Source organism: Phalangium opilio, unplaced genomic scaffold (assembly GCF_054372755.1).
Source record: "Phalangium opilio isolate 3A_F unplaced genomic scaffold, DU_Popi_V2 ptg000038l_1, whole genome shotgun sequence".
NCBI classification, from domain to species: domain Eukaryota; kingdom Metazoa; phylum Arthropoda; class Arachnida; order Opiliones; family Phalangiidae; genus Phalangium; species Phalangium opilio.
The window spans coordinates 4,371,511-4,393,849 of NW_028324161.1; the positions used below are offsets into that span (position 1 = coordinate 4,371,511).

At 41.6% G+C, this 22,339-nt stretch overlaps 2 protein-coding genes across 2 annotated transcripts in view; both read left to right on the forward strand.

Annotated features, from left to right (window-relative positions):
* Positions 1 to 334: 334 nt before the first annotated feature.
* On the forward strand, positions 335 to 21,108 carry LOC149682731 (centrosomal protein of 290 kDa-like). The gene is made up of 17 exons (XM_089834375.1): positions 335 to 387; positions 473 to 579; positions 940 to 1,096; positions 1,158 to 1,229; positions 1,301 to 1,438; positions 3,300 to 3,440; positions 3,515 to 3,724; positions 6,378 to 6,491; positions 6,573 to 6,641; positions 6,704 to 6,793; positions 15,488 to 15,604; positions 15,686 to 16,047; positions 17,435 to 17,615; positions 18,537 to 18,687; positions 18,752 to 18,966; positions 19,598 to 19,744; positions 20,646 to 21,108. The coding sequence occupies exons 3-17, from the start codon at positions 1,004 to 1,006 to the stop codon at positions 21,024 to 21,026; spliced, it is 2,481 nt and encodes an 826-aa protein (XP_089690501.1). The 5' UTR covers positions 335 to 387; positions 473 to 579; positions 940 to 1,003; the 3' UTR covers positions 21,027 to 21,108.
* The window catches only part of LOC149682732 (centrosomal protein of 290 kDa-like), a 37,648-nt gene continuing 35,987 nt past the window's right edge, over positions 20,679 to 22,339 (forward strand). Inside the window, exon 1 of the mRNA XM_089834336.1 lies at positions 20,679 to 20,805. The gene's annotated coding sequence lies outside the window, so the exon portion shown is untranslated. The remainder of the gene's footprint in view (positions 20,806 to 22,339) is intronic.

A 22,339-nucleotide genomic window follows, 5' to 3' on the forward strand; every position in this document is an offset into this window, starting at 1 on the left:
GCGACATCTGGTTGGCTCGTCGATTACAGTAGTTCTCAAAGTCGCCACTAGCCTAGTGGCGCTGATCAGGAATAAGGCTAATTCGGGATCCAATATTGACGTCACAGTTTTCCCCCCTAGCTTCGTGGTAGCACTCTATAGCAGACTCCAATGGAACTGCTGTAAGATTTCCTATGTCCAGCTCTTTGTTACTTTCGTTGCTACGGAAACATAACAAACAAAAATGTTTGTAGCAGACCGAAGAAGACATCGAAGTGGCTAAGCAGACAGCTTCTACCAAGGCCTTTCAAAACAGGCTAATTGAAGCGTTGAGACAATAATCAAAAGATAAGATACAATAAAATGGACTAAGTTCATTTAGGTGATGACGTGACCACTCCATTTTTGGTATGTTTATAATGCTAGAAGAGCATTTCACCAGCAAAATCCGTTGAAGCACCCCTAGTTACTTCGACGATTCGTAATTTCGTAGTGCCACATTGTGTCCGAGCCTGGGTTAAGTCAACTTGGATTTTTCAACTCGAATTTCAAAATAGTAAAGTGGAACCCTGTTGTTGTGTGTTACATGGATTCAATGGTGTTCGTATTTTGATAACCTCTATTATTATTTGTACACATGGTAAATAACCAATTTGTCTTGTGCTTTACACGTTTCATAGGGTCCCCGCACCCTCCGTATATGCATAGATAGGGGGCCTTTTCCAAATTTTCTTTTTGCTCTAACTTTTTTCCTGTTCATTTCCGGCCAAAAATTTTTACGCCATAATTTTTCTCACCTCATATACTTTCCAAAAAACCAAACCACAATAAAATCTGAGAGGTGGGTGGTATTCTTGGAAATTCCCCAAATTTGTGAAAAGAAGACCATGACTACCAAAAAATAAATAACAAAAACACATGCAATATAGACTAATGGCACCCCATGTTATTTCCCCATAGAGATTAATACAATCGAAGGAAGAGGGCTGCCATTACTCTATAAGTTTGCACTTTGGCTGTTCACATGGCGCCTATTGATTGGAACGAAATTGACAAATGCAATCTTCAGGATATAAATGATGATTTAGCCGAAAGTTTCTACAAAAAACTAATTAATGTAAGAACCCAAATTAGAATATAAATTTGTCGTTGTTTTTAATTAACCTATATTATTAAAGTTTAACCCATTGAACGAAGATGATCCCAAAAGACTGCATAAGCTCTTTCTGGTGTCAAGAGCAGTTTTGCAGGTATAAATTATTTAAGGAAACAAACTTGAATTAGAGTTAAGATAAAATAAATGAATAACATCGTGTTCAAGCTGAAAGGGTTGCAAGCGGAGGTTGCGATGGAAGAATTGGAGCAAATGGCCAAGAATCAAGGAAGACTGAGTGCTCGTCATGAAAAGGAGCTTTTAGCCGAGATTGAAGATCTGAAGGATGAGTTGGAGAATGTCAAGGTATTGAGTTGTCAGTTTGGTTGTGTTGTCTTGTGGAAAATTATTTTCAATTTGTACCATCTAGAGTTTAGTACTTGGTAAAAATCTAGTCAATATTTGGGATTGATTATCCCCTTAAAGTCTGCGGAGTGTCTATTTATGCCCGGGTTTCAGGCAGAAATAGCACAAACGAAGCTAATTGTGCCCCGGCTCCGGGCAAAATTAGTTAGATACTTATACGAGGCTAAAATTGCCCGGGTCCCGGGCTGAAATAGACAGTCCACAGTGGGATCCCCTATAATTGTTGTAGTTACTTACAAAGTTTAATATCAATTTTTTGTTCTCTATAGTTCTATTTCAGTAGATGTCCCTTCCCAGTTAACTTAATAAATCAAATTCTTAATTTTGAATTCCTCCTTGCCCGTTTGTGACTGGCTTTGATGAAGCCGGGAACCCGGGCAGAAATAGACGGCCCACTGTAAACTGTCTATTTCTGCCCGGGTTTGAAACGTACGTGCCAACTGCCCGGGCAAAAACAGCGACAAGTTGTTGCTTGACTATTTCTGCCCGGGTTTGATGAAGCCGGGAACCCAGGCAGAAATAGATGGCCCACTGTGGACTGTCTATTTCCGCCCGTGCTTGAGATGTTTCAAGTACCCGGGCAGAAATAGACAACCACATAGGATCGTCTATATCTGCCCGGGGTCCAGGCGGCCTGAAACCCGGGCAAAAATAGCCGGCCCACTGTGGACTGTCTATTTCTGCCTGGGGCCCGGCCAATTTTAGCCTCGTATAAGTATCTAACTAACTTTGCCCGGAGCCCGGGCACAATTAGCTTCGTTTGTGCTATTTCTGCCTGAAACCTGGGCATAAATAGCAACGCCCAAAAGTCTGGGTTGCAAAATAGTTGCAAGTGTAAACTTGTCACAAAGAAAGGCAAGAATTATGTCACAAGTGGCAGTGACCCATCACTTCTTCATTAAGAGTTGAATACCCTTTGGGACCCTATAATGAATTACTTTTATATAATTTTTTTCAATCAAAGGGACAATGAAGTAGAAAAAGTTCATTATAATTGACTAAGGGTGTTAAAAATATGTTCATAAAAACAGGGTAACTCACCAAAACTTTACGTTAACATATAATATATTTTCAAAGTTGTGATTTTTTACCTGCTGAACATTAGTTTCTAAAAAGAAATTTCCGTCTTCAAAATTTGTTGTAAAATGGATCTAGGCTTTGCGAGCTAATATAGCAACTTTAAATATTAAAGTCAAAGTTTTGTTCATTTATCTTTGTTTTATGCACATTTTAACACCCTTAATCACTCCGCCTTATTCCCGATGCGCGTGCCAAGGCTTAACTCCCCTTTTTAACTGACAAATCTGGCTGAAATGATGCGTTGTCTACTTCACAGTCGAAAATATTAAAAATTTTCATCTCTGAAGCAGGCGTGGCATAATTTTGACGCAGATAAAAAGCTCGCGTGAAGCCTTGGCACATGCATCAGGAAGAAGGTACATCAAAAATCACTCGTTTTTCTTCTTCGTTATCCCTTTAAAGCAAATGTCGGCTCCTGTGGCACCCCTAACATTCTCTCCCATGAGGGCGGAGCTAAAACTAGCCTTTGCGAAGCTTAGGGGACAAATCAACTCCACCCCTCGATTAAGGAAGCATCTAGTGACGTTTGTTTAAACTAAACCCCAGCCGATATTTGGTGCCCCTACGAATTCAGAAAGTAACTTAAGTTATCTGTTATTTAGAAAAAAACGTGCCTAGATTAGTTCTTTATACGAAGACGTTTACCGTAAAAGACCTATTTACTGTATTTACTGTATTTTTATGAAAAATGTGACTCTAACCATAATTACATGATATTTAGGGTTCGAGAAAAGGCAGTGATACGTCGCTTCTGAAACATAATCTTCGAAACGAGGAACTCGAACAGGAAAACTTGACTTTGACTAAAGAAATTGAATCAAAAAAGACTGAAATCAGGAGGACCAAACGAGAGTTTGAGAAAGTGTGAACAGTTCACGAGTTACAATCTACTCGGTTGATTTCAGAGAAAGCTTTTTTATTTCTAATCGTACTTAGGCTCTTGAAATGGTTGAGAAGCAGGAAGAGGAGCGGAGTATCTTGCGTGACGAGATTGAGAAGTTGCAAGAACAACTGGAAGAAAGCAAAGAGATGATAAAGAATGTTGAAGTATCGAAAGAAGAAAGCTGCAAAATGAAAGAGAAAGAGCTCTTGGCAAAGATAAAAGTTAAAAACGCAGAGATTCATCAACTTCTAAATGATATAAAGGTATCTGTCTATAATATTTTGTTTTGGAGTTCCCCTTTGTCAGAAGTAGGATAAGGGACTAGAAGTATCGAGGTAACCAAATTCTTCACTCGGCGAAAGTGAATATTCTTGATAACACACCAACGGTTGGCCCTCTAGTGGCGGTTTCTGTATTTTCCCTCCCAAACGTGAGACGCTCGCGGCGGTAGACGGCCGAACTAGATTCAAGCACCCGCGTCCGTGTTCCGCGGCTTTAGGTTGAGGGGAAGGGGGTAGGAATTTTTTTGGAACTCGACCAAATTTTTTTCTCTCAAATGTAGGCGCAATGGAAGCGGCATAAAATCCTCAAATTTGTTCACTAGTGCCAGGATCTATTACCAATGCTGGAGCTCTTTACTTCTAGTCCCTTATCCTACTTCTGCCTTTATTCGTATCAATCCTCATGTAAGGCCACTTGATATCATTCATTTCCGATGTCAACATTTTTTTACCAAATGGAGTACAAAAAGAAAGTCTTTCATGTTTGCAAAACCCCTTGTTTTGAAAAATATATATTTTAAAACCTGCGGTTTCAATGACATTTTGGCGATATCTTGAAAAGAACGACGCTGTTATAATATCGGTTTATTAACAATTGCTAATCGTGAAGTGCAGCTTGTTTCCACCAGATGGCGAGGAAGTTTTGACGATGCATGCGGTACTTAATAGTAGCAACGACCATTAGCTAGCTAAAGATCGATTCCAACAGAGGGCGACACTGTTTTGACGTGGAACATATTGCTCTTTTATAGCAACCTAGGAGGATGGAACTCGTTCCGGGAGGGGAAAAGAGAGCTGAGTGGGTGCGCCATGATTGGCAGTGTAAAAAGGTGGGCATAAGATAGTGGCACCACCTATCGAGCGCTTTGTTAGTTATTTCCAAGGATTGTTTTTTTTTTTGGATAAACGTTTTCTGCTAGTTCGGACTTCCTTCGGATCTTTAATTTTCGCAATGTCGGCCCAGTCGGGGTCGGAGAGTAATTGTTTGCTAGAAATAATTAATCTACTTATAATTATACTACTTAATCATTAAAACTAAATACTACTTATCATTAAAACTAAATACTACTTATCATTAAAACTAAATACTACTTATCATTAAAACTAAATACTACTTATCATTAAAACTAAATACTACTTATCATTAAAACTAAATGCTACTTATCATTAAAACTAAATACTACTTATCATTAAAACTAAATGCTACTTATCATTAAAACTAAATGCTACTTATCATTAAAACTAAATGCTACTTAATCATTAAAACTTAATGAATCGAAATGAAACGAACAGAAGACATCCATACACTGAACTTACTGAAGAGTGAAGCAGACCGAAGGTTAGAATTCAAATTTTTTTTTCTCATAGTCATAGAGAAGGGGCGGGGGGGGGGAGTAGGGGACTCAAGAAATATGATTTGATTTTCGTCCACTAGGCAGCAGTTAAAGCGTATGCCCACTTTTTCACACTGCCACGCGTGGGTGTAAGACTTCTGTACTATTGGCAAGCTATTTTCCCCTCCCGGAACGAGTTCCATCCTCCTAGTAGCAACTGTCAGATATTTTCGCGGTCTGCTCTATTAAACAAACGCCGGTAGCGAGTTGCAGATATTTTCCGCCAGAAGGCGACACCGGTATGGCGTCGCACGTGGCCAGGGCCGGAAATAAGAAATATTTTTTATAGGACATCCGTCTAGTGACCCCTCCTTTGACTGAAAAATTTATAGGACACTGAACACTTGAGTGTGCAAAAACAGTGTCGCATCTTCTTAGTTAACCTATCAAAATTTCGGAAAATTTATTGGTCAAAATGTCCAGTGACCCCCCCTTTGTTTTTAAAAATATTATGGGACATTTAAATGGCCAATGTCCTGTGCTTATTTCCGGCCCTGCACGTGGCATGCTTTCATAACAATCGAAAGACGCGAGTTACAAGCCTTTATTTTCCCGCAAGAAGACGACACTGGTTTGTGTCGCGCGTGGTACACCCTATTGACAAGCTACAGATCCTTTTCCCCAGAAGACGACACTGTTATGACTTTTGACGCTCTAGTAGCAATTGCCTGTATCTGGCTTCAGATATTTTCCATCCGAAGGTTACAATGTTTTGACATCACACGCGATAAAATCTGTTAACAAGAGCCAGGCGCGAACTTCACGTCTTTTCCACCAGAAGGCGACATCGATATGGCATCGCGCGCGGGACGCCCTAGTAATAATCACCTTTTGCAACCATGTGTGAACAGATACACTTTTATAGCTTCAGTAGTCTATATTGGCCCGATTCACAAGTTTTATCTTCATTTTGTAAATTGTTTTTCCCTTTAAGGACTTCTATTGTTTTTTAATTGAATCATGAGTTTATAAGATATGTTCCATAAGTATGACACTACCTATACTTGGTAATGCTAGAGACTTACAGCTCGAGTTAGTTCGAGAATGACAAGCGAGAATAGACTACACTCGGTGGTTAGTTTTGCAGTCCATCTTTCCATTTAGTCTGTACTAAGCCTTTGACAGCGCCTCACCAGGCGTCACTTAACGAGAATATATGACCTACGTCACTTCATGACAAGCTTTCAGTAACCAGTGACAAACTTATGGAACATATCACTTGAATTGCAAACATCTTACAGACTCTGGAAAGTGAAAACTCTGAACTTCGATCACAAAAAAACCAACTACACGAGAAACTAATTGAAGCGGTAGATCAAATGGAAAAAACGACCGACGAGTACATAAAACTGAAAGTTAGTTCCGCTTATTAAATCGTCACACTTTAGATTAGTAACGCTCATTTTCGTTCCATTTATGTTCCATTTACATTTTAGGAAGCTTATGATGAAAGCGAATCTCAATTAAAACTCTTAATGGAACAGAAAATGCTTCTTGCCAGTGAGGTAATTATTTCATTCAATAATTAATTTCGTACAAATCAGTGTTGAGTCATTTCAAATTTTAGATTGAAGACTTGAAAAGTCAACTTTCTCAAAAAGGAGAAGTTGATGATGAAATTATGGAGACTGTCAGTCGCAGAGTTCAAGAATGGAAGGTAATTAACTCAATTTATGTAATATCAGGGATAGATTTAATTTTAGAAGTCTATCCCTGGTAATATTTCATGATGCTACCGGAATAGACGGGAAAATACATATCGGGAATTAGCTGATTCAGGGTAGTAAGTAAAATGGGAAGGGAATGGGATGAATTGGATCATGGATTAACTAACGCTAGGGATTGTTCGTTCCCCTAAAAGATAAAGTATACATGTTCCAAACGCCCCCTAGCCGCAGTTACTATCCCTAACAGGAAGTTATAAGAACATTGGACCAAATTCCACGTGTCCTATGACGTCAAAAATTGAAATCCCGCCTAAAATTGGGCGCCGCCATCTTTAAAATCCGCAAAAACGATTCATTTTGCCAAATTGCCTAGAGATGGCGCTATATCTACATCCGTTTTGGTCCAATAAATTGGGGGAATGAAGAGGGGAATCAAGGAATAATTCGGAACATGTAGTTGGCGATAGCATTACATTGTAACGTGCCAAACGTGCGGCGACACAGTAGCCTAGGCTTAACTCAGGTTAGGCATACATCGTGCTTACGTTAATAACTATCCTGTAAGGGCTTATTACTAATAAATATATAAAACAATAAGATATTTACGATCAATCTTCTTTAATATCCAAAACATTCGTCGGTTCCAAGTAACTTTTCCTCGACTAACCTTCCGACTCAAATTCCTTTGTTCAACTGCCCTTTCCGTTCCGAAAGCCGCCTATTAACCCCCTAGTTCCCGATCGGGGCGCCCCCTATTATCGACGGGAAAATACGATCGTCTGCTCTAAGGTCGGCTACATATTCCCCCCAAAGGAACTCTGAGTCGGGAGGCCATTAACAAAGAGTTCGGATTATAATAAATCTATACACAAGAAAGCTGAGGTATTTCGAAATTAAAGTAAACAAAGTTAATAGTGGGGGAAAAAAAAATAAATTATAATTGTCCAATATATTCCCTCCTACTCCGGGCGTAGACGTCGAGGCAACATATCGGTTGGCAATTCCGGTAGATCAAAGGCTCTCCGTTGGGCATTGGTCCGAGTTACTCGTCGCGGATGGGGGCAAATTCTGGCCAAATGGCCGGTGCGTCGACATCGATAACATCTTCGCGTATGGGGACAGGCGTTCGTTCGATGCCCTTCCATGCTGCATATCCGACAGCCTATAGGGCGGTCCGGTGGCTGAGGTGATGATCGAGAGCGTCGAGGAGAGCGGGATCGACGAGAGGGTTCCAGGCGTGGTTGCCGCTGGACGGGTGAAGAATCCCTTGATGGACGTCGGATTAGGCTGCGCGGTGGTACAGTAGTCTGGGGCGTTGTACGAGATCGACGTTGTGCACTGTACCGTTCCGGAAGGCGACGCTCAACTCGAAGATATCGTTGGTCCTCAGACGTGGAAGAAGCGGAGGGTGATAATGCCGGAGGTGAGGATGAGGGGGACGGTAACAGGTAAATACGGCGGCCCTCATCGGTATCGATGTTGGGGTTGGTGGTGACGCCTATAGAGCGGGAACCATCAGCAGGGCGTATGGAAACGACTACGTCGTTATTCCAGGGTTGAGAAGCCATCTAAAAGGGGTAAACACAGATTACAAGAAGGCCTCCTTTTAATATCATATCTATTAGGTGCTTATCCCCGGGCGTCCCGATAGATCTCTTGACCAGGTGGAGCTCCGGGAACCGGGTCTGGGCCGAAATCCAGGTTGGCACGAGACAGCCCTGGATATAGATGCGAAATGTTTACGTAATCGGGCCAGGACCGAAGTCTCACAGAACGCGGCCCCGTAGTATAATAATATACGGCGTGTGTTTGGCCAGTGGGAGAAGGTTTTTTTCGCTTAACCACCTCCCTTGTCCAACCCCACTTGAACGGAAGTAGGAGGGGATTGTTAACCGGTCCGATTGCCTCGTCCTCATCTGGGCCAAGTGGTGTTACGTCCCCGAGCAGGGAGTCTTCCATATTGGATGAGTCCAGAGCTGGGCCGGATATCGGGACCAGGGAGTCGGCGGAATCGGTGGGGTTGGGGACCTCCCCAGCCGATGGTACTATTTCTCCGTCGGTATTGGTACTAGCCTCCTGCTCTGGGTCCGTTTCCTCTGGGTCCACTTCCTCTGGAATGCAGAGGGACTCTCCTTCGGACTGGGTTATGAAAAGCTTCAGCTGGCTAATATGCCACGTTCCCGCATTCCGACCGGTAATGTCATGGCGGAGACGATAGGTCAGGGGACCCAATTTCTCTATAACTCGGAACGGCCCTTCCCACGTAGGGGCCAACTTTGCGGTATAACCAACCGCAGCCTGGGATAGCTTATGAACTCTCTTCCATACCAATTGCCCCAAGGTTAATTCAATGTCGCCATAGTGCTTGTCATAATACTTCTTCTGTTTGGCTTGGGCGACACGGGTAAAATCCTCAGCGTCACTACGGATGGCTTGTAGATCTTTTAACGGACCATACTCGTATGCGGTGAGGTCGGGCAGAGTGCCCTGGAAGGCGGTGAAATCCCGAGGGCTCTCATCCTGGTCCCATGGTAATCGGGGTTCACGACCATACGTTAGCGCAAAAGGAGAAAATCCTGTAGTCAAGTGTATAACGGAATTAATAGCCAATTGGTGCATTTCCAGCCCAAGGTCCCAACGATTATGGCTGTTCCCCACGTATATACTCATCATTTCCCCCAGTACTCGGTTGACACGTTCCGTGAGATTCGTCTGAGGGTGATACGGGGTGGTGAAAGTAGTCTTAACTTTCATCAACTGGCAAACACGGGCCCAAAGAGCAGAGGTGAACTGGGAGCCGTTATCCGAACAAACAGCGTCCGGGGAACCATGGCGAGAGATATACTTAAGGAACACATTCCCGACCGTTACAGCCGTAATGCTCCGGATAGCGGTAATCTCAACATATTTGGTGAAGTAGTCAACAATAACTACGAGAAATCGATTCTGTCGGGCCGTAACAGGTAGCGGGCCCATGAGGTCGATTCCCACTAGCTGATTTGGTCCATAGGTGCTAACATTGGAGACCATCTTCCCGGGTGTTCTCTCGTTACGGGACTTGTATTGCTGGCAAACAAGACATTGTTTGACATACCGTCGGATTAAAGGGCGGAAATTCGGATAGTAAAAACGAGCCGTTAACTTCCGTTCGGTGGCTAAAGCACCCCTATGTCCGGAAAGAGGGTGATTATGGTAGATATCCATGAGCCGACTATGAATAGACTCAGGGGCCAGCTTCTTTGCGGTCTTCGATGCCGTACTTTTGCGGTATAATAAATCGTCTTGTAAGCAGTACAAGGGATGATCTTTGCCGTCCCGAAGGTCGGCCAATATCGGGGACCATGTTGGATCCTTCTCCTGTGCTTCCCGAACTTCGAGGTTGGTGATAGGTTCTACCTCGTGGTCGTCAGCTACTATAAAGACGGAAAGGAAGGTTTTAATGTCCGTACGTTCACGGCCCTGGAGATCAGCTACAGGCCGAGACAGGGCATCCGCAACCCTGTTCGTTTTCCCCGCGCAATGGATAATATCGAAGTCATACTCTTGAAGCTCGATGGCCCACCGAAGGAGTTTGCTTCTCTGATCTTTCAGGGTGAATAACCAAGTCAACGCCTTGTGATCCGTGACAACGGTAAAACGGCGACCCTCGAGATAGGGCCGGAATTTACGTATGGAGTCCACTACAGCCAAGCATTCTTTTTCCGGAATGCCGTAGTTAGCTTCAGCTCCTTTAAAAGACTTACTATAGTATGCTAAGGGTACTTCCCGTCCCTCCTGAACCTGGGACAACATAGCTCCCAGAGCATATTCGCTCGCGTCCGTTGTCAATATATAATCCGCATCAGGATCGGGAACATGCAATAAGACTGCATTGGCAATGTGTCTCTTGATTTCCTCAAACGCCCGGTCCTGCTCTTTCCCCCACGTCCAAGGAACACCTTTCCGCCGCAACCGTTGTAAAGGAGCGACGATGTCCACGAGGTGAGGAATGAAACGTGCGTGCCAAGTAACCATCCCCAAGAATGTGGACAATTCCGGCACGTTCCTAGGTGGTTGAAAATCCCGAATCTCCTGCACCTTGTCTTCATCGATTGCGATGCCGTGGGTGGAGACGCTATATCCGAGGACTTTTACTTGGTCGCAAGCGATACTGCACTTAGAAAGCTTCAGGGTGAGACCGGCTTTTCGTAACCGTGTTAACAGGTAACGGATGGCCAACACATGTTCTTGCCAGGAACGAGAGACGATGATGATGTCGTCAAGATAGGCCGCAATCCCCAGATGTCGGCCATGTTTAAGGACCTTATCCATTAACCTCTGGAAGGTTGAGGGGGCATTTTTGAGCCCAAACGGCATGACATTAAATTGGAACTTGCCCTTGTGGGTGATAAAAGCGGTATATCTTGCACTCTTCGGGTCCATCGGGATTTCCCAGAACCCTGATCGCAGATCAAATTTCGAAATATAAGCGGGCTTTTGGAAAGTATCCAATATTTCATCAATCCTGGGTAGAGGATACGGGTCAGTCTCGGTGATCTGGTTCAAACCTCTGCTGTCCACGCAGAAACGACCCTCATTACTGTCCTTTTTAGGTACAACCACTACTGGGCTAGCAAAGGGACTATCCGATGGGGAGATGACGCCTTGTTGTAGCATTTCCTCCAGTTGATCCTCAATGATTTTCTTGACTCTAGGGCTAGCTCGGTATGGTCTTTTCACGACGGCTTCGGACCCGGGGATCAGCTTTATCTTATGTTTGACCCAGGTGGTTCGTCCCGTTTTATCCGTCACTACCTCAGGAAAAGATTTTAACAAAGTTACTAGTTCTGTTCGTTGATCGGGGGAGACTGATGGTCCAATGATGGTATCTAATTCCTCCATTATGTTAAGAGGCATTACCGTGGGGGCCTGATAGGGTACATCCATCTCATGCAGGGCCACCGACCTTCCATCCACTGTCAGAATCTTCTTTCCCCAATCCACTATACTACCATTGTTAATGAGCCAATTACTGCCAAGGACGATGGGATATGGAAGATATTCTGCCACTTCAAATTTTATGTCCCTCAACTTCGTACCATCCTCCAAAGTCACGGGTAAGCGTATAGTGCCAACCAGGGGTACATCAGAGATGAAACCGGTGGCGGAAATATCTTTCTTCCGGACCATTAAATGGTACAGATCCATATGACGTAAAGTAGTTAAGTTAATAAAACAACAATTAGAACCGGAATCCAAAAACGCTATATTAGTAATATTGTTAATAATGATGGTTATGCCAAAACCCCTGCTATTGGCGAACATAACAGGCATCGGATCTGTCCTGGGGTTACGGGATCCTGTCACTCCCGCTCCCGTTGGCCGTTTCCCGGAGACGGAAGGGAAGGTCCGGATGGACCCAAAGGTGTAGATCTCGGTGGTGTTCCAGGCATAGTCCGCCGGCCCCGTGGACTGAAAGTTATCAGGCCAGGGTTCCCTTCTGAGTTGATGCGACCCGGGCTTCGTTCGCCCTGCCCACCGGTCTCTTGATGCTGCGACCTTCCGCGATTTCCGAACCGATTACGGGAACTCCGGCCTCTCGATCCCCGAAGAGGAGTGGCAGTCGCTGGAGTAGACGTACTCCACTGTGCGCTTGGGTCCTGATATACCGGAAAAGGGGAATCATCTTGGTGCTGGAAGGGTCCTCGCGGAGTATCTGCCTGGAAATGGACCCTCCTAGAGGGGGAATGGTAGTGTCCGGATATGGATTCCCGGGCCATAATGCGCCGTGCTTCATTCTCGAAAACATCCAGAGAATGACACCAAGCGGGGGAGATGGAGGACTGGTACTTGGATTCTATGTTAGATAACACTATCCGTAATACGTCCTCCATAGGATAAGGGTCTCGTAAGGCCCTATTTAACTTCAGGATCCTCGACTCAAAATCCAATAAGCTCTCTCCTGGTCCCTGTTTCTCTTGATTGAGTATAGTCCGTAGCGTACGCTCCCGATCGGAAGAGAGGAATTTACCTTTAAAGGCCTGGACGAAACGATCCCATTGGAAATTAAACGGACCCTCCCGTGACTTAAACTCATCAAACCATACGGAGGCCCTCTCCGTTAGGGATTGTGACAACAGATATAATAGATCCTCCATTGTAGCCCGTTTTAGCCGTATATAACCTTCAAGATCCTCTAAGTACTTTTTGGGGTTTTCCTCATCCCGTCCCGAGAATTCAGGTAAGTTCATCTTATAAGTCCCCGGATGCGAGGTAGAGAATATAGGCAGGGACGACCCCAAATAACTCCCAGAGGGTAGAGAGTTAGGAATAACGCCGGAAGGGGTGGAGGTGGCGCACCCCGCGTTCCCCCATCCCATACCTGTGTGTGATCGGGCCTCAGAATCGGGTGCCAGAACCCCCGTTCCATCATAACTGCGAACCAGCCGGTCAGGGTCCCAATGTACATGTCGTTGATCGGATGATTCCGTACTCAAGCGTTGAGCACCAGTGGACGAGCCACACGAACTAGAGCTATACCTGGGAATCGAATTACCGAAATCCTCGGCCGAGACCGGACACTGACTGTCGGGCAACTCCTCAGTCTGGATGGCGACGGACGCGGTCTCCCGGGAACCCTTCGTCTGAGAGACCAATTGCTGAAGTAAAGCAACTATTGTGTCTGTGGCCAAAGGTGGTGACGTCGGACCAGCTCCTACAGTTCCAACGGAAATTGGCCCAAAAGCGGCGGTAGCTTGTCCCATTTGGCTGGGAGGACCTGAACCAGGTAACAGCGTGGTAGGCGAACCTCCGGGAGGAGTGACGATTGACCCTACGGCCCCATATTGAGGTATGGGCGGCAATCCGGAACCCAAGGCCCATCTTCTATGGGTTCCGACCACATGAACGTTGAAACCGTTATAAACATGACGAATAAAGAACACAATTAGACGGTAAATACCGCGCCCCATAAACAATGTTACTTCAGGAATAAAGTTTATAATAAATTCCAAAAACCGTAACAAGTCACTAGTCGGTGCGCATGTAAGCAAGGAGGATATGGAAATTCGTAGCCAAAGCCAGTGGAAAAGCAGCTTAGTCACCAAAACAATAGTCTTATTATACACCGCAAACGAGGAAAAGTCACACATTAGATTCAGAACCCAAAGGAAAAATACGGGGATATCAAAAACACAACCAGTAAGCCATTGCCAGCCAATAGAACCAAGGCCCACGGTGGCGTTATACATTATGGTACAGGGTATACTATGTTTCTAATATTAAAATGTTATATAAGATTAAAAGAACTTAACACAATAAGCGAAATTAATATAAAATGTTAACGTTATAATTAAATGAACAATAATCAAAACAATACCCTGTAGCAACGTGGTTAGGCTTACATGTTCCCCCCATGGACCACCATTATGTAACGTGCCAAACGTGCGGCGACACAGTAGCCTAGGCTTAACTCAGGTTAGGCATACATCGTGCTTACGTTAATAACTATCCTGTAAGGGCTTATTACTAATAAATATATAAAACAATAAGATATTTACGATCAATCTTCTTTAATATCCAAAACATTCGTCGGTTCCAAGTAACTTTTCCTCGACTAACCTTCCGACTCAAATTCCTTTGTTCAACTGCCCTTTCCGTTCCGAAAGCCGCCTATTAACCCCCTAGTTCCCGATCGGGGCGCCCCCTATTATCGACGGGAAAATACGATCGTCTGCTCTAAGGTCGGCTACAACATGGGAAACCCGGTTAGTGAACAATCCCTAGCGTTAGTTAATCCATGATTGGGTGTAAGCGATTTCCGCAACATCTATGGGGGGCTTCTAGCTTCCTATTGGTTAGTAATTTCACCTGCTCTACTTCTAATGTTTAGTGCCGTTGAACGTTACGTCACTTATTTAACCAATTAATAACTGAGAACACCTCCTACCCATAATGCACGAGACACAACGCAAATAACTGTTATGGAATTCAAACAATTAGTTTTTTAGTTGTATAGACCTTTCTGAAAAAAATAAAACCTAAAGGAATCCTGGGTATATTAAAAAGATCCAATGGCAGTTTTCCTCAAGTCAATGCAATGCAATTCGCTGTAGCTGACCCTACCAAAATCGCTAGCGCAGACTATCACGCCAATAACCTCGCGTTTATCAACCTAGTATGAGCGTTACGGGACCTTCAAAGCAAGTTGCCCCGAGCCTAGAAACCATTTCGGAAGGGTCTATCGGGGAAAGGCGGTCTTATTGAAAAGGAATGGTACAATTTAAGGCCATTAAACACAGATGGACTAAAATGATAAACTAAAACCCCTGTTCTTCTAATGGCATCGCCTGTCGTCGCCCCTACCGGGAGATTCCCAAAACTTTCGACTCAGATCATGTTATGGCTATGGTTTGAGTCGAAAAAGTTCCAATATTGGTCGCGGCGTGGCGCTGCCCTAGAAAAATCATGCGCCGTATCTCCATTCCAGTCCATCTACGTTTAATGGTCCTAGTCAAAATCAATTTTCTTGGATGAGCCATTCTGAACACCGTATTACTGAAATGGTTCTCATGGAAATAATTTGTCATGAAAGCGGATTAGCAAATCAGCTGATGTTAAAAAAAATGTTGCTGATCACAGTGTTGTTCAAGACCGTTAGCACATTTAGGCATTCTGATAATTCTTATCCTTATTATCCTTTGCAGACTGTACTAATGAGCAAAGAAGAAGAAATTTTGAGGCAGCAACAGTTAATTTCGAAACTTCAGTCGGAATTCAATCTTGGTAGTATGAATGTTTCAGAATCACAGGCATTGAAAAAGGTACGTTTTTATTACCACGTGACGTATCACGTATGTATTTAAAATTTATCTTTCAATGGCTCAAAACGTGTAATCATGCAGGTTGTCGAAGATCGTGAGGCGCAGATCGAAGTTTTGAAAGAGCAATTGCAATTGGCTACACGAGATCTGGAAGAAAATAGCAAACTCCTGGAAGAGTTAAGGCTTAACAAGAATAAAGAATCGGCTCCGCTTAGTCCCGGAAGCCGACTCGGCGCCATGATCCAAAGTCAAAATGAAATACGGGAGAAAAATCTGGCATTGGAGAAATTAAGGAATAAACTCAAAGTTGTTGAAGAGGAATGGAAAATGAAGGATCAAGAACTCAGTGATACCTTAGGCAGGATGAGGCTATACGAAATGGTACAGCCAACCATTTATACAGGGCCTTCTGAAAAGAGTGGTATGGCAGTGGGCAATTTTGAGTCAAAAATGTTCCATGACTTTTTGGCTTAAGGGCCAACGTTTACAATTCAAAGCATGGCAATTGCATTAAATTAGTATTCTTTCATTTTCATACTTTAATTTAAGGGGTTATCCTTAGGGGACTGTAAACAGGGTATCGGCGGGTGGGTAAAAATTATTTGATATACGTCAGAGCCACGTGACTGAGGAGAAGCGTGGTTCAAAGAAGCTTAGTTCGTTTTATCTCGAAAACTACCACTTCATGGAATTGGCGCTGCAATCTCGCGAAAAACAAGGACTGAGCCCAATTGCAGCGCCATCTGTTAGTTCTATTATTTCAAAATATAAATAGGGTGATGACATCATAATGGTGTCGCCTTGTAGCATACTAACTTAAAGGGTATGCGAATCTACAATTTCATATCATATTTGACCACGAAAGTGGTATTACGTTACACTTTCAAGTCTCTACTTTCAAAATATCAAGTTTTTAATATAATTGAACCAAAGTTTCTATTTTTAAAATCCATTGAAAAATCGCGAAAACTAAACTCAGTTTTGATATATCAACAATTTTGTCTTGTCGAGCTTGTTCGCCCGTTTGATGACATCACTATGACGTCAGGAAAAAAAGCGCGGGAATCCTATACGCGTCTCGAGCTTCTCGCCAGTCTAAACTCTGGGTCTGATAGCGGATAGAGTGGCACCATCTCGCGTGAAAAAATATATCTGTGACGTCATCCTACAGGGATACTTTTTAGCCTTTCATAAAAAGTGGATTTCAAATAATTTCAAATGAAGCATTTTCAAATGCATATTGCCAAATAATAATTGAAAGCTTGATATTTTTGAATTCACAGAAACTAATTCTATCTTTTGTTATAAATCAGAGATTTTTCAAACGAAGTTTCTCATTCCCTTTAAATCCTTGTTTGAACTACCAATTTATTAAACCACTTAACAGCACACTCTGCTATGACTTTTCTATACATATAGGGGTATCTGCTAATGTGGTGCGCGTTTTGGGTTCAAAGAGTGCATGCCCAGAGACGGTTATGGGTCAATCCCCTTGTGTCTCGAAACTGAGGGTTACCTACCCCCTTTTTTACATCGAAAATGATTATTATTGATCTGTTGCATTTCTAAATTCGATTTGCACTTTGCCTAAATTGCCTAAGCCTGTTTTGTAATACTTCAATAGAGCTATCTCAGTTGTGACGTCAGCGCCTAGGTGAAACGTCACGGCCTTAGCTTTGGCAGTTGGCGGCCATATTTGGTACCGCTTTTATTCAATGGGCAAATAGCATGGGTGACGTCACACTAAGGTTTCTGAGATAGCTCTATAGTTATTGTTATAGTATTATGGTACGTTGGGTTGGCTTAAATATTTTCTTACTAATTTTGCAGACAGATTGAAGAACTTACTCAACAAATTAATGATTCGGATTTTAAGTTGGGCGAAGTAGTCGAAGAAAATATTCACTTGAGAGAAAAGTTAAATATCAGTCCGAGAAAATATGACTCGAAGAGTTTTAGGAAGTCCGGTTCTCAGAAAATACAAACAGTTGCTCAGACACTGCAGGAAAAGGTAAATTCTATCAAAAGCTGCAATTAACTGGTGCCTTACCAAATATGGCCGTAAATTACCGATTTACGTCATACCATATACAATGGTAATTTAACAACGCTCAGACTCAAAACCCTTCCGAGGAAAACTAGGGATAGATTTAATTTTAGGAGTTGGAATGGAGAACAGAGTAATCTGGGCGCGCGTCAAAGTCCCGGACCCCCTTCCGCGGGACCGGGGGGATATTAAAGAAAAGGTGGGTGAGAAACCATAAGTGAACATAAAAGTTTAAAAGTGCCCATGGATTTAGTACTTTGGTAATGCATAGTTTAATGTTTCAATGCCATTGAAAAACGGTTACGGAAGCCATGAATTATTCTCGAAAAATGAGACAGGCCTCGAGCCTTCCATCATGTTAAAATTTGTCTCATTTCTTCATTTTCATGCCACAGTTCCTATAATGGACTCTGAGTAGTAAATACATGGGCACTGCTATAAATTCGAGTGGGAAAAACAGTCGAAATTTCGAAATGGGACAGTTACGATCTACGAAATTTTCTACTAGTACTAGTATTCTCTCATGTTCTAAAACATGTTCTGAAATATTTAGAGTAGCATTCTTTTTAAATGACGACCAAAAACTTAAAAACCCTTCTTTATGAAAAAATGTCCGCGTGAAAAGTATTAAAAAATGTCCCGACGGGCTGACGGGCAACGCCGAGTGCCTTCGCTCTTAGGGTGCTACAAAAATATTAGTCATCAGTAAAATCTACCCATTCTTTACATCATTTTGTTGGAAGTTCTTATTACACGCGAGCGACGCCGCGCGTAACAGCTAGTCATCCAATATTTTAGTAATGGAGTCCTCCCACAATGTGTCTCCTTTTCTACACCTCCTAGGGAACAATTTTGAAACTTATTCTTTTTATTCAATGTTGTTAGCGGGATGAACTTGACAGTATTTTAGAAACCATTGAGAAAGTTCGTCTAGAAAACGGAGACCTGAGAATCCAACTTATAAACTTCGAAAGAGAAAATAAAAGCCTTTTCATGGGCATGAAAGAAATTTTAGAGGCCTTGAAAGAAGAAGATGGTAATTAACTTTGATTTTTCTGTTGTTTTTAAGTCTTTGAACTCGTGACTTTGAACCCAATTAGGCAAGGCTGATGTCGTATTAAAATGTCCAACCCTCGAGCAGCTGGTTGCCGCGATTGAAGTTAGGGAAATCGCGGGTTGTTACGATCCAATTTGGATCTTAAAATGTCAAGTTGACCAGCTTCAAGGACAGAATGAGGCCTTGCGTGGCGAATTGAAAATTATCCGGCAACAAGCCATTAGTTCAATGAATAAGCTAAATAAGGCAGAAGACAAGGTAAGTAAGGAATAAGAAGCTTCGTTTGAAAATCCTCTGATTTATATAACAAAAGATAGAATTAATTTCTGTGAATTCAAAAATATCAAGCTTTTAATTCTCCGATTTCTGCTTATTTGGTAATATGCATTTGAAAATGTTTCATATGAAATTATTTGAAATCCACTTTTTATGAAAGGCTAAAACGTTGCCGCCTCTATTGTATATATACAATAGAGGCGGCAATGGCTAAAACGTTTCCCGTAGGCTGACGTCACAGATATATTTTCACGTCAGATGGTGCCACTCTCTCCGCTATCAGACCCAGAGTTTAGACTGGCGAGAAGCTCGAGAGACGCGTATAGGATTCCCGCGCTTTTTTTTTCCTCGCGTCATAGTGATGTCATAAAACGGGCGAACAAGCTCGACAAGACAAAATTGTTGATATATCGAAACTGAGTTTTCTTGATTTTTCAATGGATTTTAAAAATGGAAACTTTGGTTCAATTATATTAAAAACTTGATATTTTGAAAGTAGAGACTTGAAAGCGTAACATAGTACCACTTTCGGGGTAAAATATGATATGAAATTGTGAATTCGTATTCTCTTTTATGGTGGTTTAATTCTATTAAAGCAATTTTAATTTTACAGTTACGAACAATGGGTAATAACCCGTTTAGTCCAACCAACAGTAGATTATCTGATGCATCTGAAATTCACGCAGACGTGAAATCTGATAAAATTAGTGTTTCCAAAGCTAGTGATAAATTGCCATCTTCTCCACTTAGATCTGAATCGGTAAGAAGTCTGTTTTTCCTTTTAGAATATACAAGTGTTTTAAATAGGGTGGTAGGGCGGAATTACAGTGGGTTAGTTCTCTGGGCCATTTTGAGTCAAAAATGTTCTATGACACTTTGCCGATGACCTCTTACTTAGTTTATTTTCGTAATTAAATTTAAGGGGTCATCCGTAAAGCAGTTATCTTGCCCTTAGGGTTAAACGTCATAGAACATTTTTGACTCAAATTCCCACTGCACTTCGGTCCTACCACCCTTTTTGAAACAACCTGCATAAAATTGCGTACTTGCTTACATAAATGAAATAACGTGTTACTATGTTTTTTACATGAATGAAATGTGTAACTATGTTTTTTACACGAATGAAATGTGTTACAATGTTTTTTTACACCAACGAAATGTGTTACTATGTTTTTTACATGAATGGAATAATGTTTTACTATGTTTTTTAACATGAATGAAATGTGTTACTATGTTTTTTACACGAATGAAATGCGTTACCATGTTTTTTACATGAATGGAATAATGTTTTACTATGTTTTTTACACGAATGAAATGTGTTACTATGTTTTTTACACGAATGAAATGTGTTACTATGTTTTTTACACGAATGAAATGCGTTACCATGTTTTTTACATGAATGGAATAATGTTTTACTATGTTTTTTACACGAATGAAATGTGTTACTATGTTTTTTACACGAATGAAATGTGTTACTATGTTTTTTACACGAATGAAATGCGTTACTATGTTTTTTAACATGAATGAAATGTGTTACTATGGTTTTTACACGAATGAAATGCGTTACTATGTTTTTTACACGAATGAAATGTGTTACTATATTTTTTACATATATTTTTTTCGCAAGGGTGAACTCATTTTAAACTATGTATTTATTGCAGGAAATAAGCAACAGATCTGATGTAGACATGAGTGAAAGTGAAGTAATGACAAGCCCAACTCACCATTCGCACAACACTGCTAGTGTGCCATTACTTTATCAAAACATCCTGTCTGAATGGGAGAAATTTCACAGTGAAAAGCGAACTTGGACTGAAGAATGTGAGAGAGAAATGCAAGTCCGCGATACTTTGAAAACGAGATGGGAGGCCTTTGAGCTAGGAGGATATAGGGGTGAGGGAGTCTTCGACTGCCCGTTCTTAGAGCTCAGGTTTCGGCCTCTCCCATGGGAGATTCGTTCACGCGCACCTAGTGACCTTGGTTACGCGCATCACGTGACCACGCAAATCCCAATTCAAAAAAGAGCGGGTTTTTCATGCTAGCTTAGGCCTTAGAAGCAACACCGCCTATATGTAGGCGGCGTAGTAAAAAGTAAGAGATTTGGGGAAAGAATGATATTTTTTAATGTTATCGGGTGTTAACTCTACCAACCATCTTAAACACTTTTTTACTTAAGTTTTTGGTTTAGGGATAGAGTAAAAAAGCGTTCCCTCTAAAACAGTTTTATCAAAGAACCATAATTTACAATTAATAAAAAATTAAATAATGATAAATGTTCCGTTAAAGCACTAAAAATTGCAGCCTTTACCAAAAATGAAATCAAAAGAAAAGACAACGCCCGATGACGATGTGCGCGGAACTAGTTGCGCGGCTATGAATCTCCCAGAACAAGAGAGAACGGGGGGAAACCACGGCCCATAATCTGTAAGCGCGTTTCAATGAGAAATCGGGCAGTCGAAGACTCCTTCACCCCTATATCCTCCTAGCTTTGAGGTATGAAAATAATGTTGTTAATACTCTTTGAACATTTCAAGGCCCATTTACACTAGTGGGAAAGGTGATAAGTTTTACTCATTGGGTTGCCCACATACGGTTAATCATATCATATTTCAATACGGTTTAATTAATTAAGCAGATTTTCATTATGATTTTTGATCAAGCAAACAGTTTTTCAGTATAGTTCGATTGAGTGAATATTGTTTCGGCATAGTTGGATTAATTGAATATTGTTTCGGTAGTTCGATTAATTGAAAATTGTTTCGGTATAGTTCGATTAATTGAAAATTGTTTCGGTATAGTTCGATTAAGTGAAAATTGTTTCGGTATAGTTCGATTAAGTGAAAATTATTTCGGTATAGTTCGATTAAGTGAAAATTATTTCGGTATAGTTCGATTAAGTGAAAATTGTTTCGGTATAGTTCGATTAAGTGAAAATTGTTTCGGTATAGTTCGATTAATTGAAAATTGTTTCGGTATAGTTCGATTAAGTGAAAATTGTTTCGGTATAGTTCGATTAAGTGAAAATTATTTCGGTATAGTTCGATTAAGTGAAAATTGTTTCGGTATAGTTCGATTAATTGAATATTGTTTCGGTATAGTTCGATTAAGTGAAAATTGTTTCGGTATAGTTCGATTAAGTGAAAATTATTTCGGTATAGTTCGATTAATTGAATATTGTTTCGGTAGTTCGATTAATTGAAAATTGTTTCGGTATAGTTCGATTAATTGAAAATTGTTTCGGTATAGTTCGATTAAGTGAAAATTGTTTCGGTATAGTTCGATTAAGTGAAAATTGTTTCGGTATAGTTCGATTAAGTGAAAATTATTTCGGTATAGTTCGATTAAGTGAAAATTG

Bases quoted from the DNA above. Each gene is read 5' to 3' on its own strand.
- LOC149682731 (XM_089834375.1), top strand. From the start codon at position 1,004: ATGGCGCCTATTGATTGGAACGAAATTGACAAATGCAATCTTCAGGAT. The intron at 1,230-1,300 runs GTATAAATTATT...ATCGTGTTCAAG, and splicing joins TGTCAAGAGCAGTTTTGCAG to CTGAAAGGGTTGCAAGCGGA. The intron at 19,745-20,645 runs GTAAGAAGTCTG...TATTTATTGCAG, and splicing joins CTCCACTTAGATCTGAATCG to GAAATAAGCAACAGATCTGA.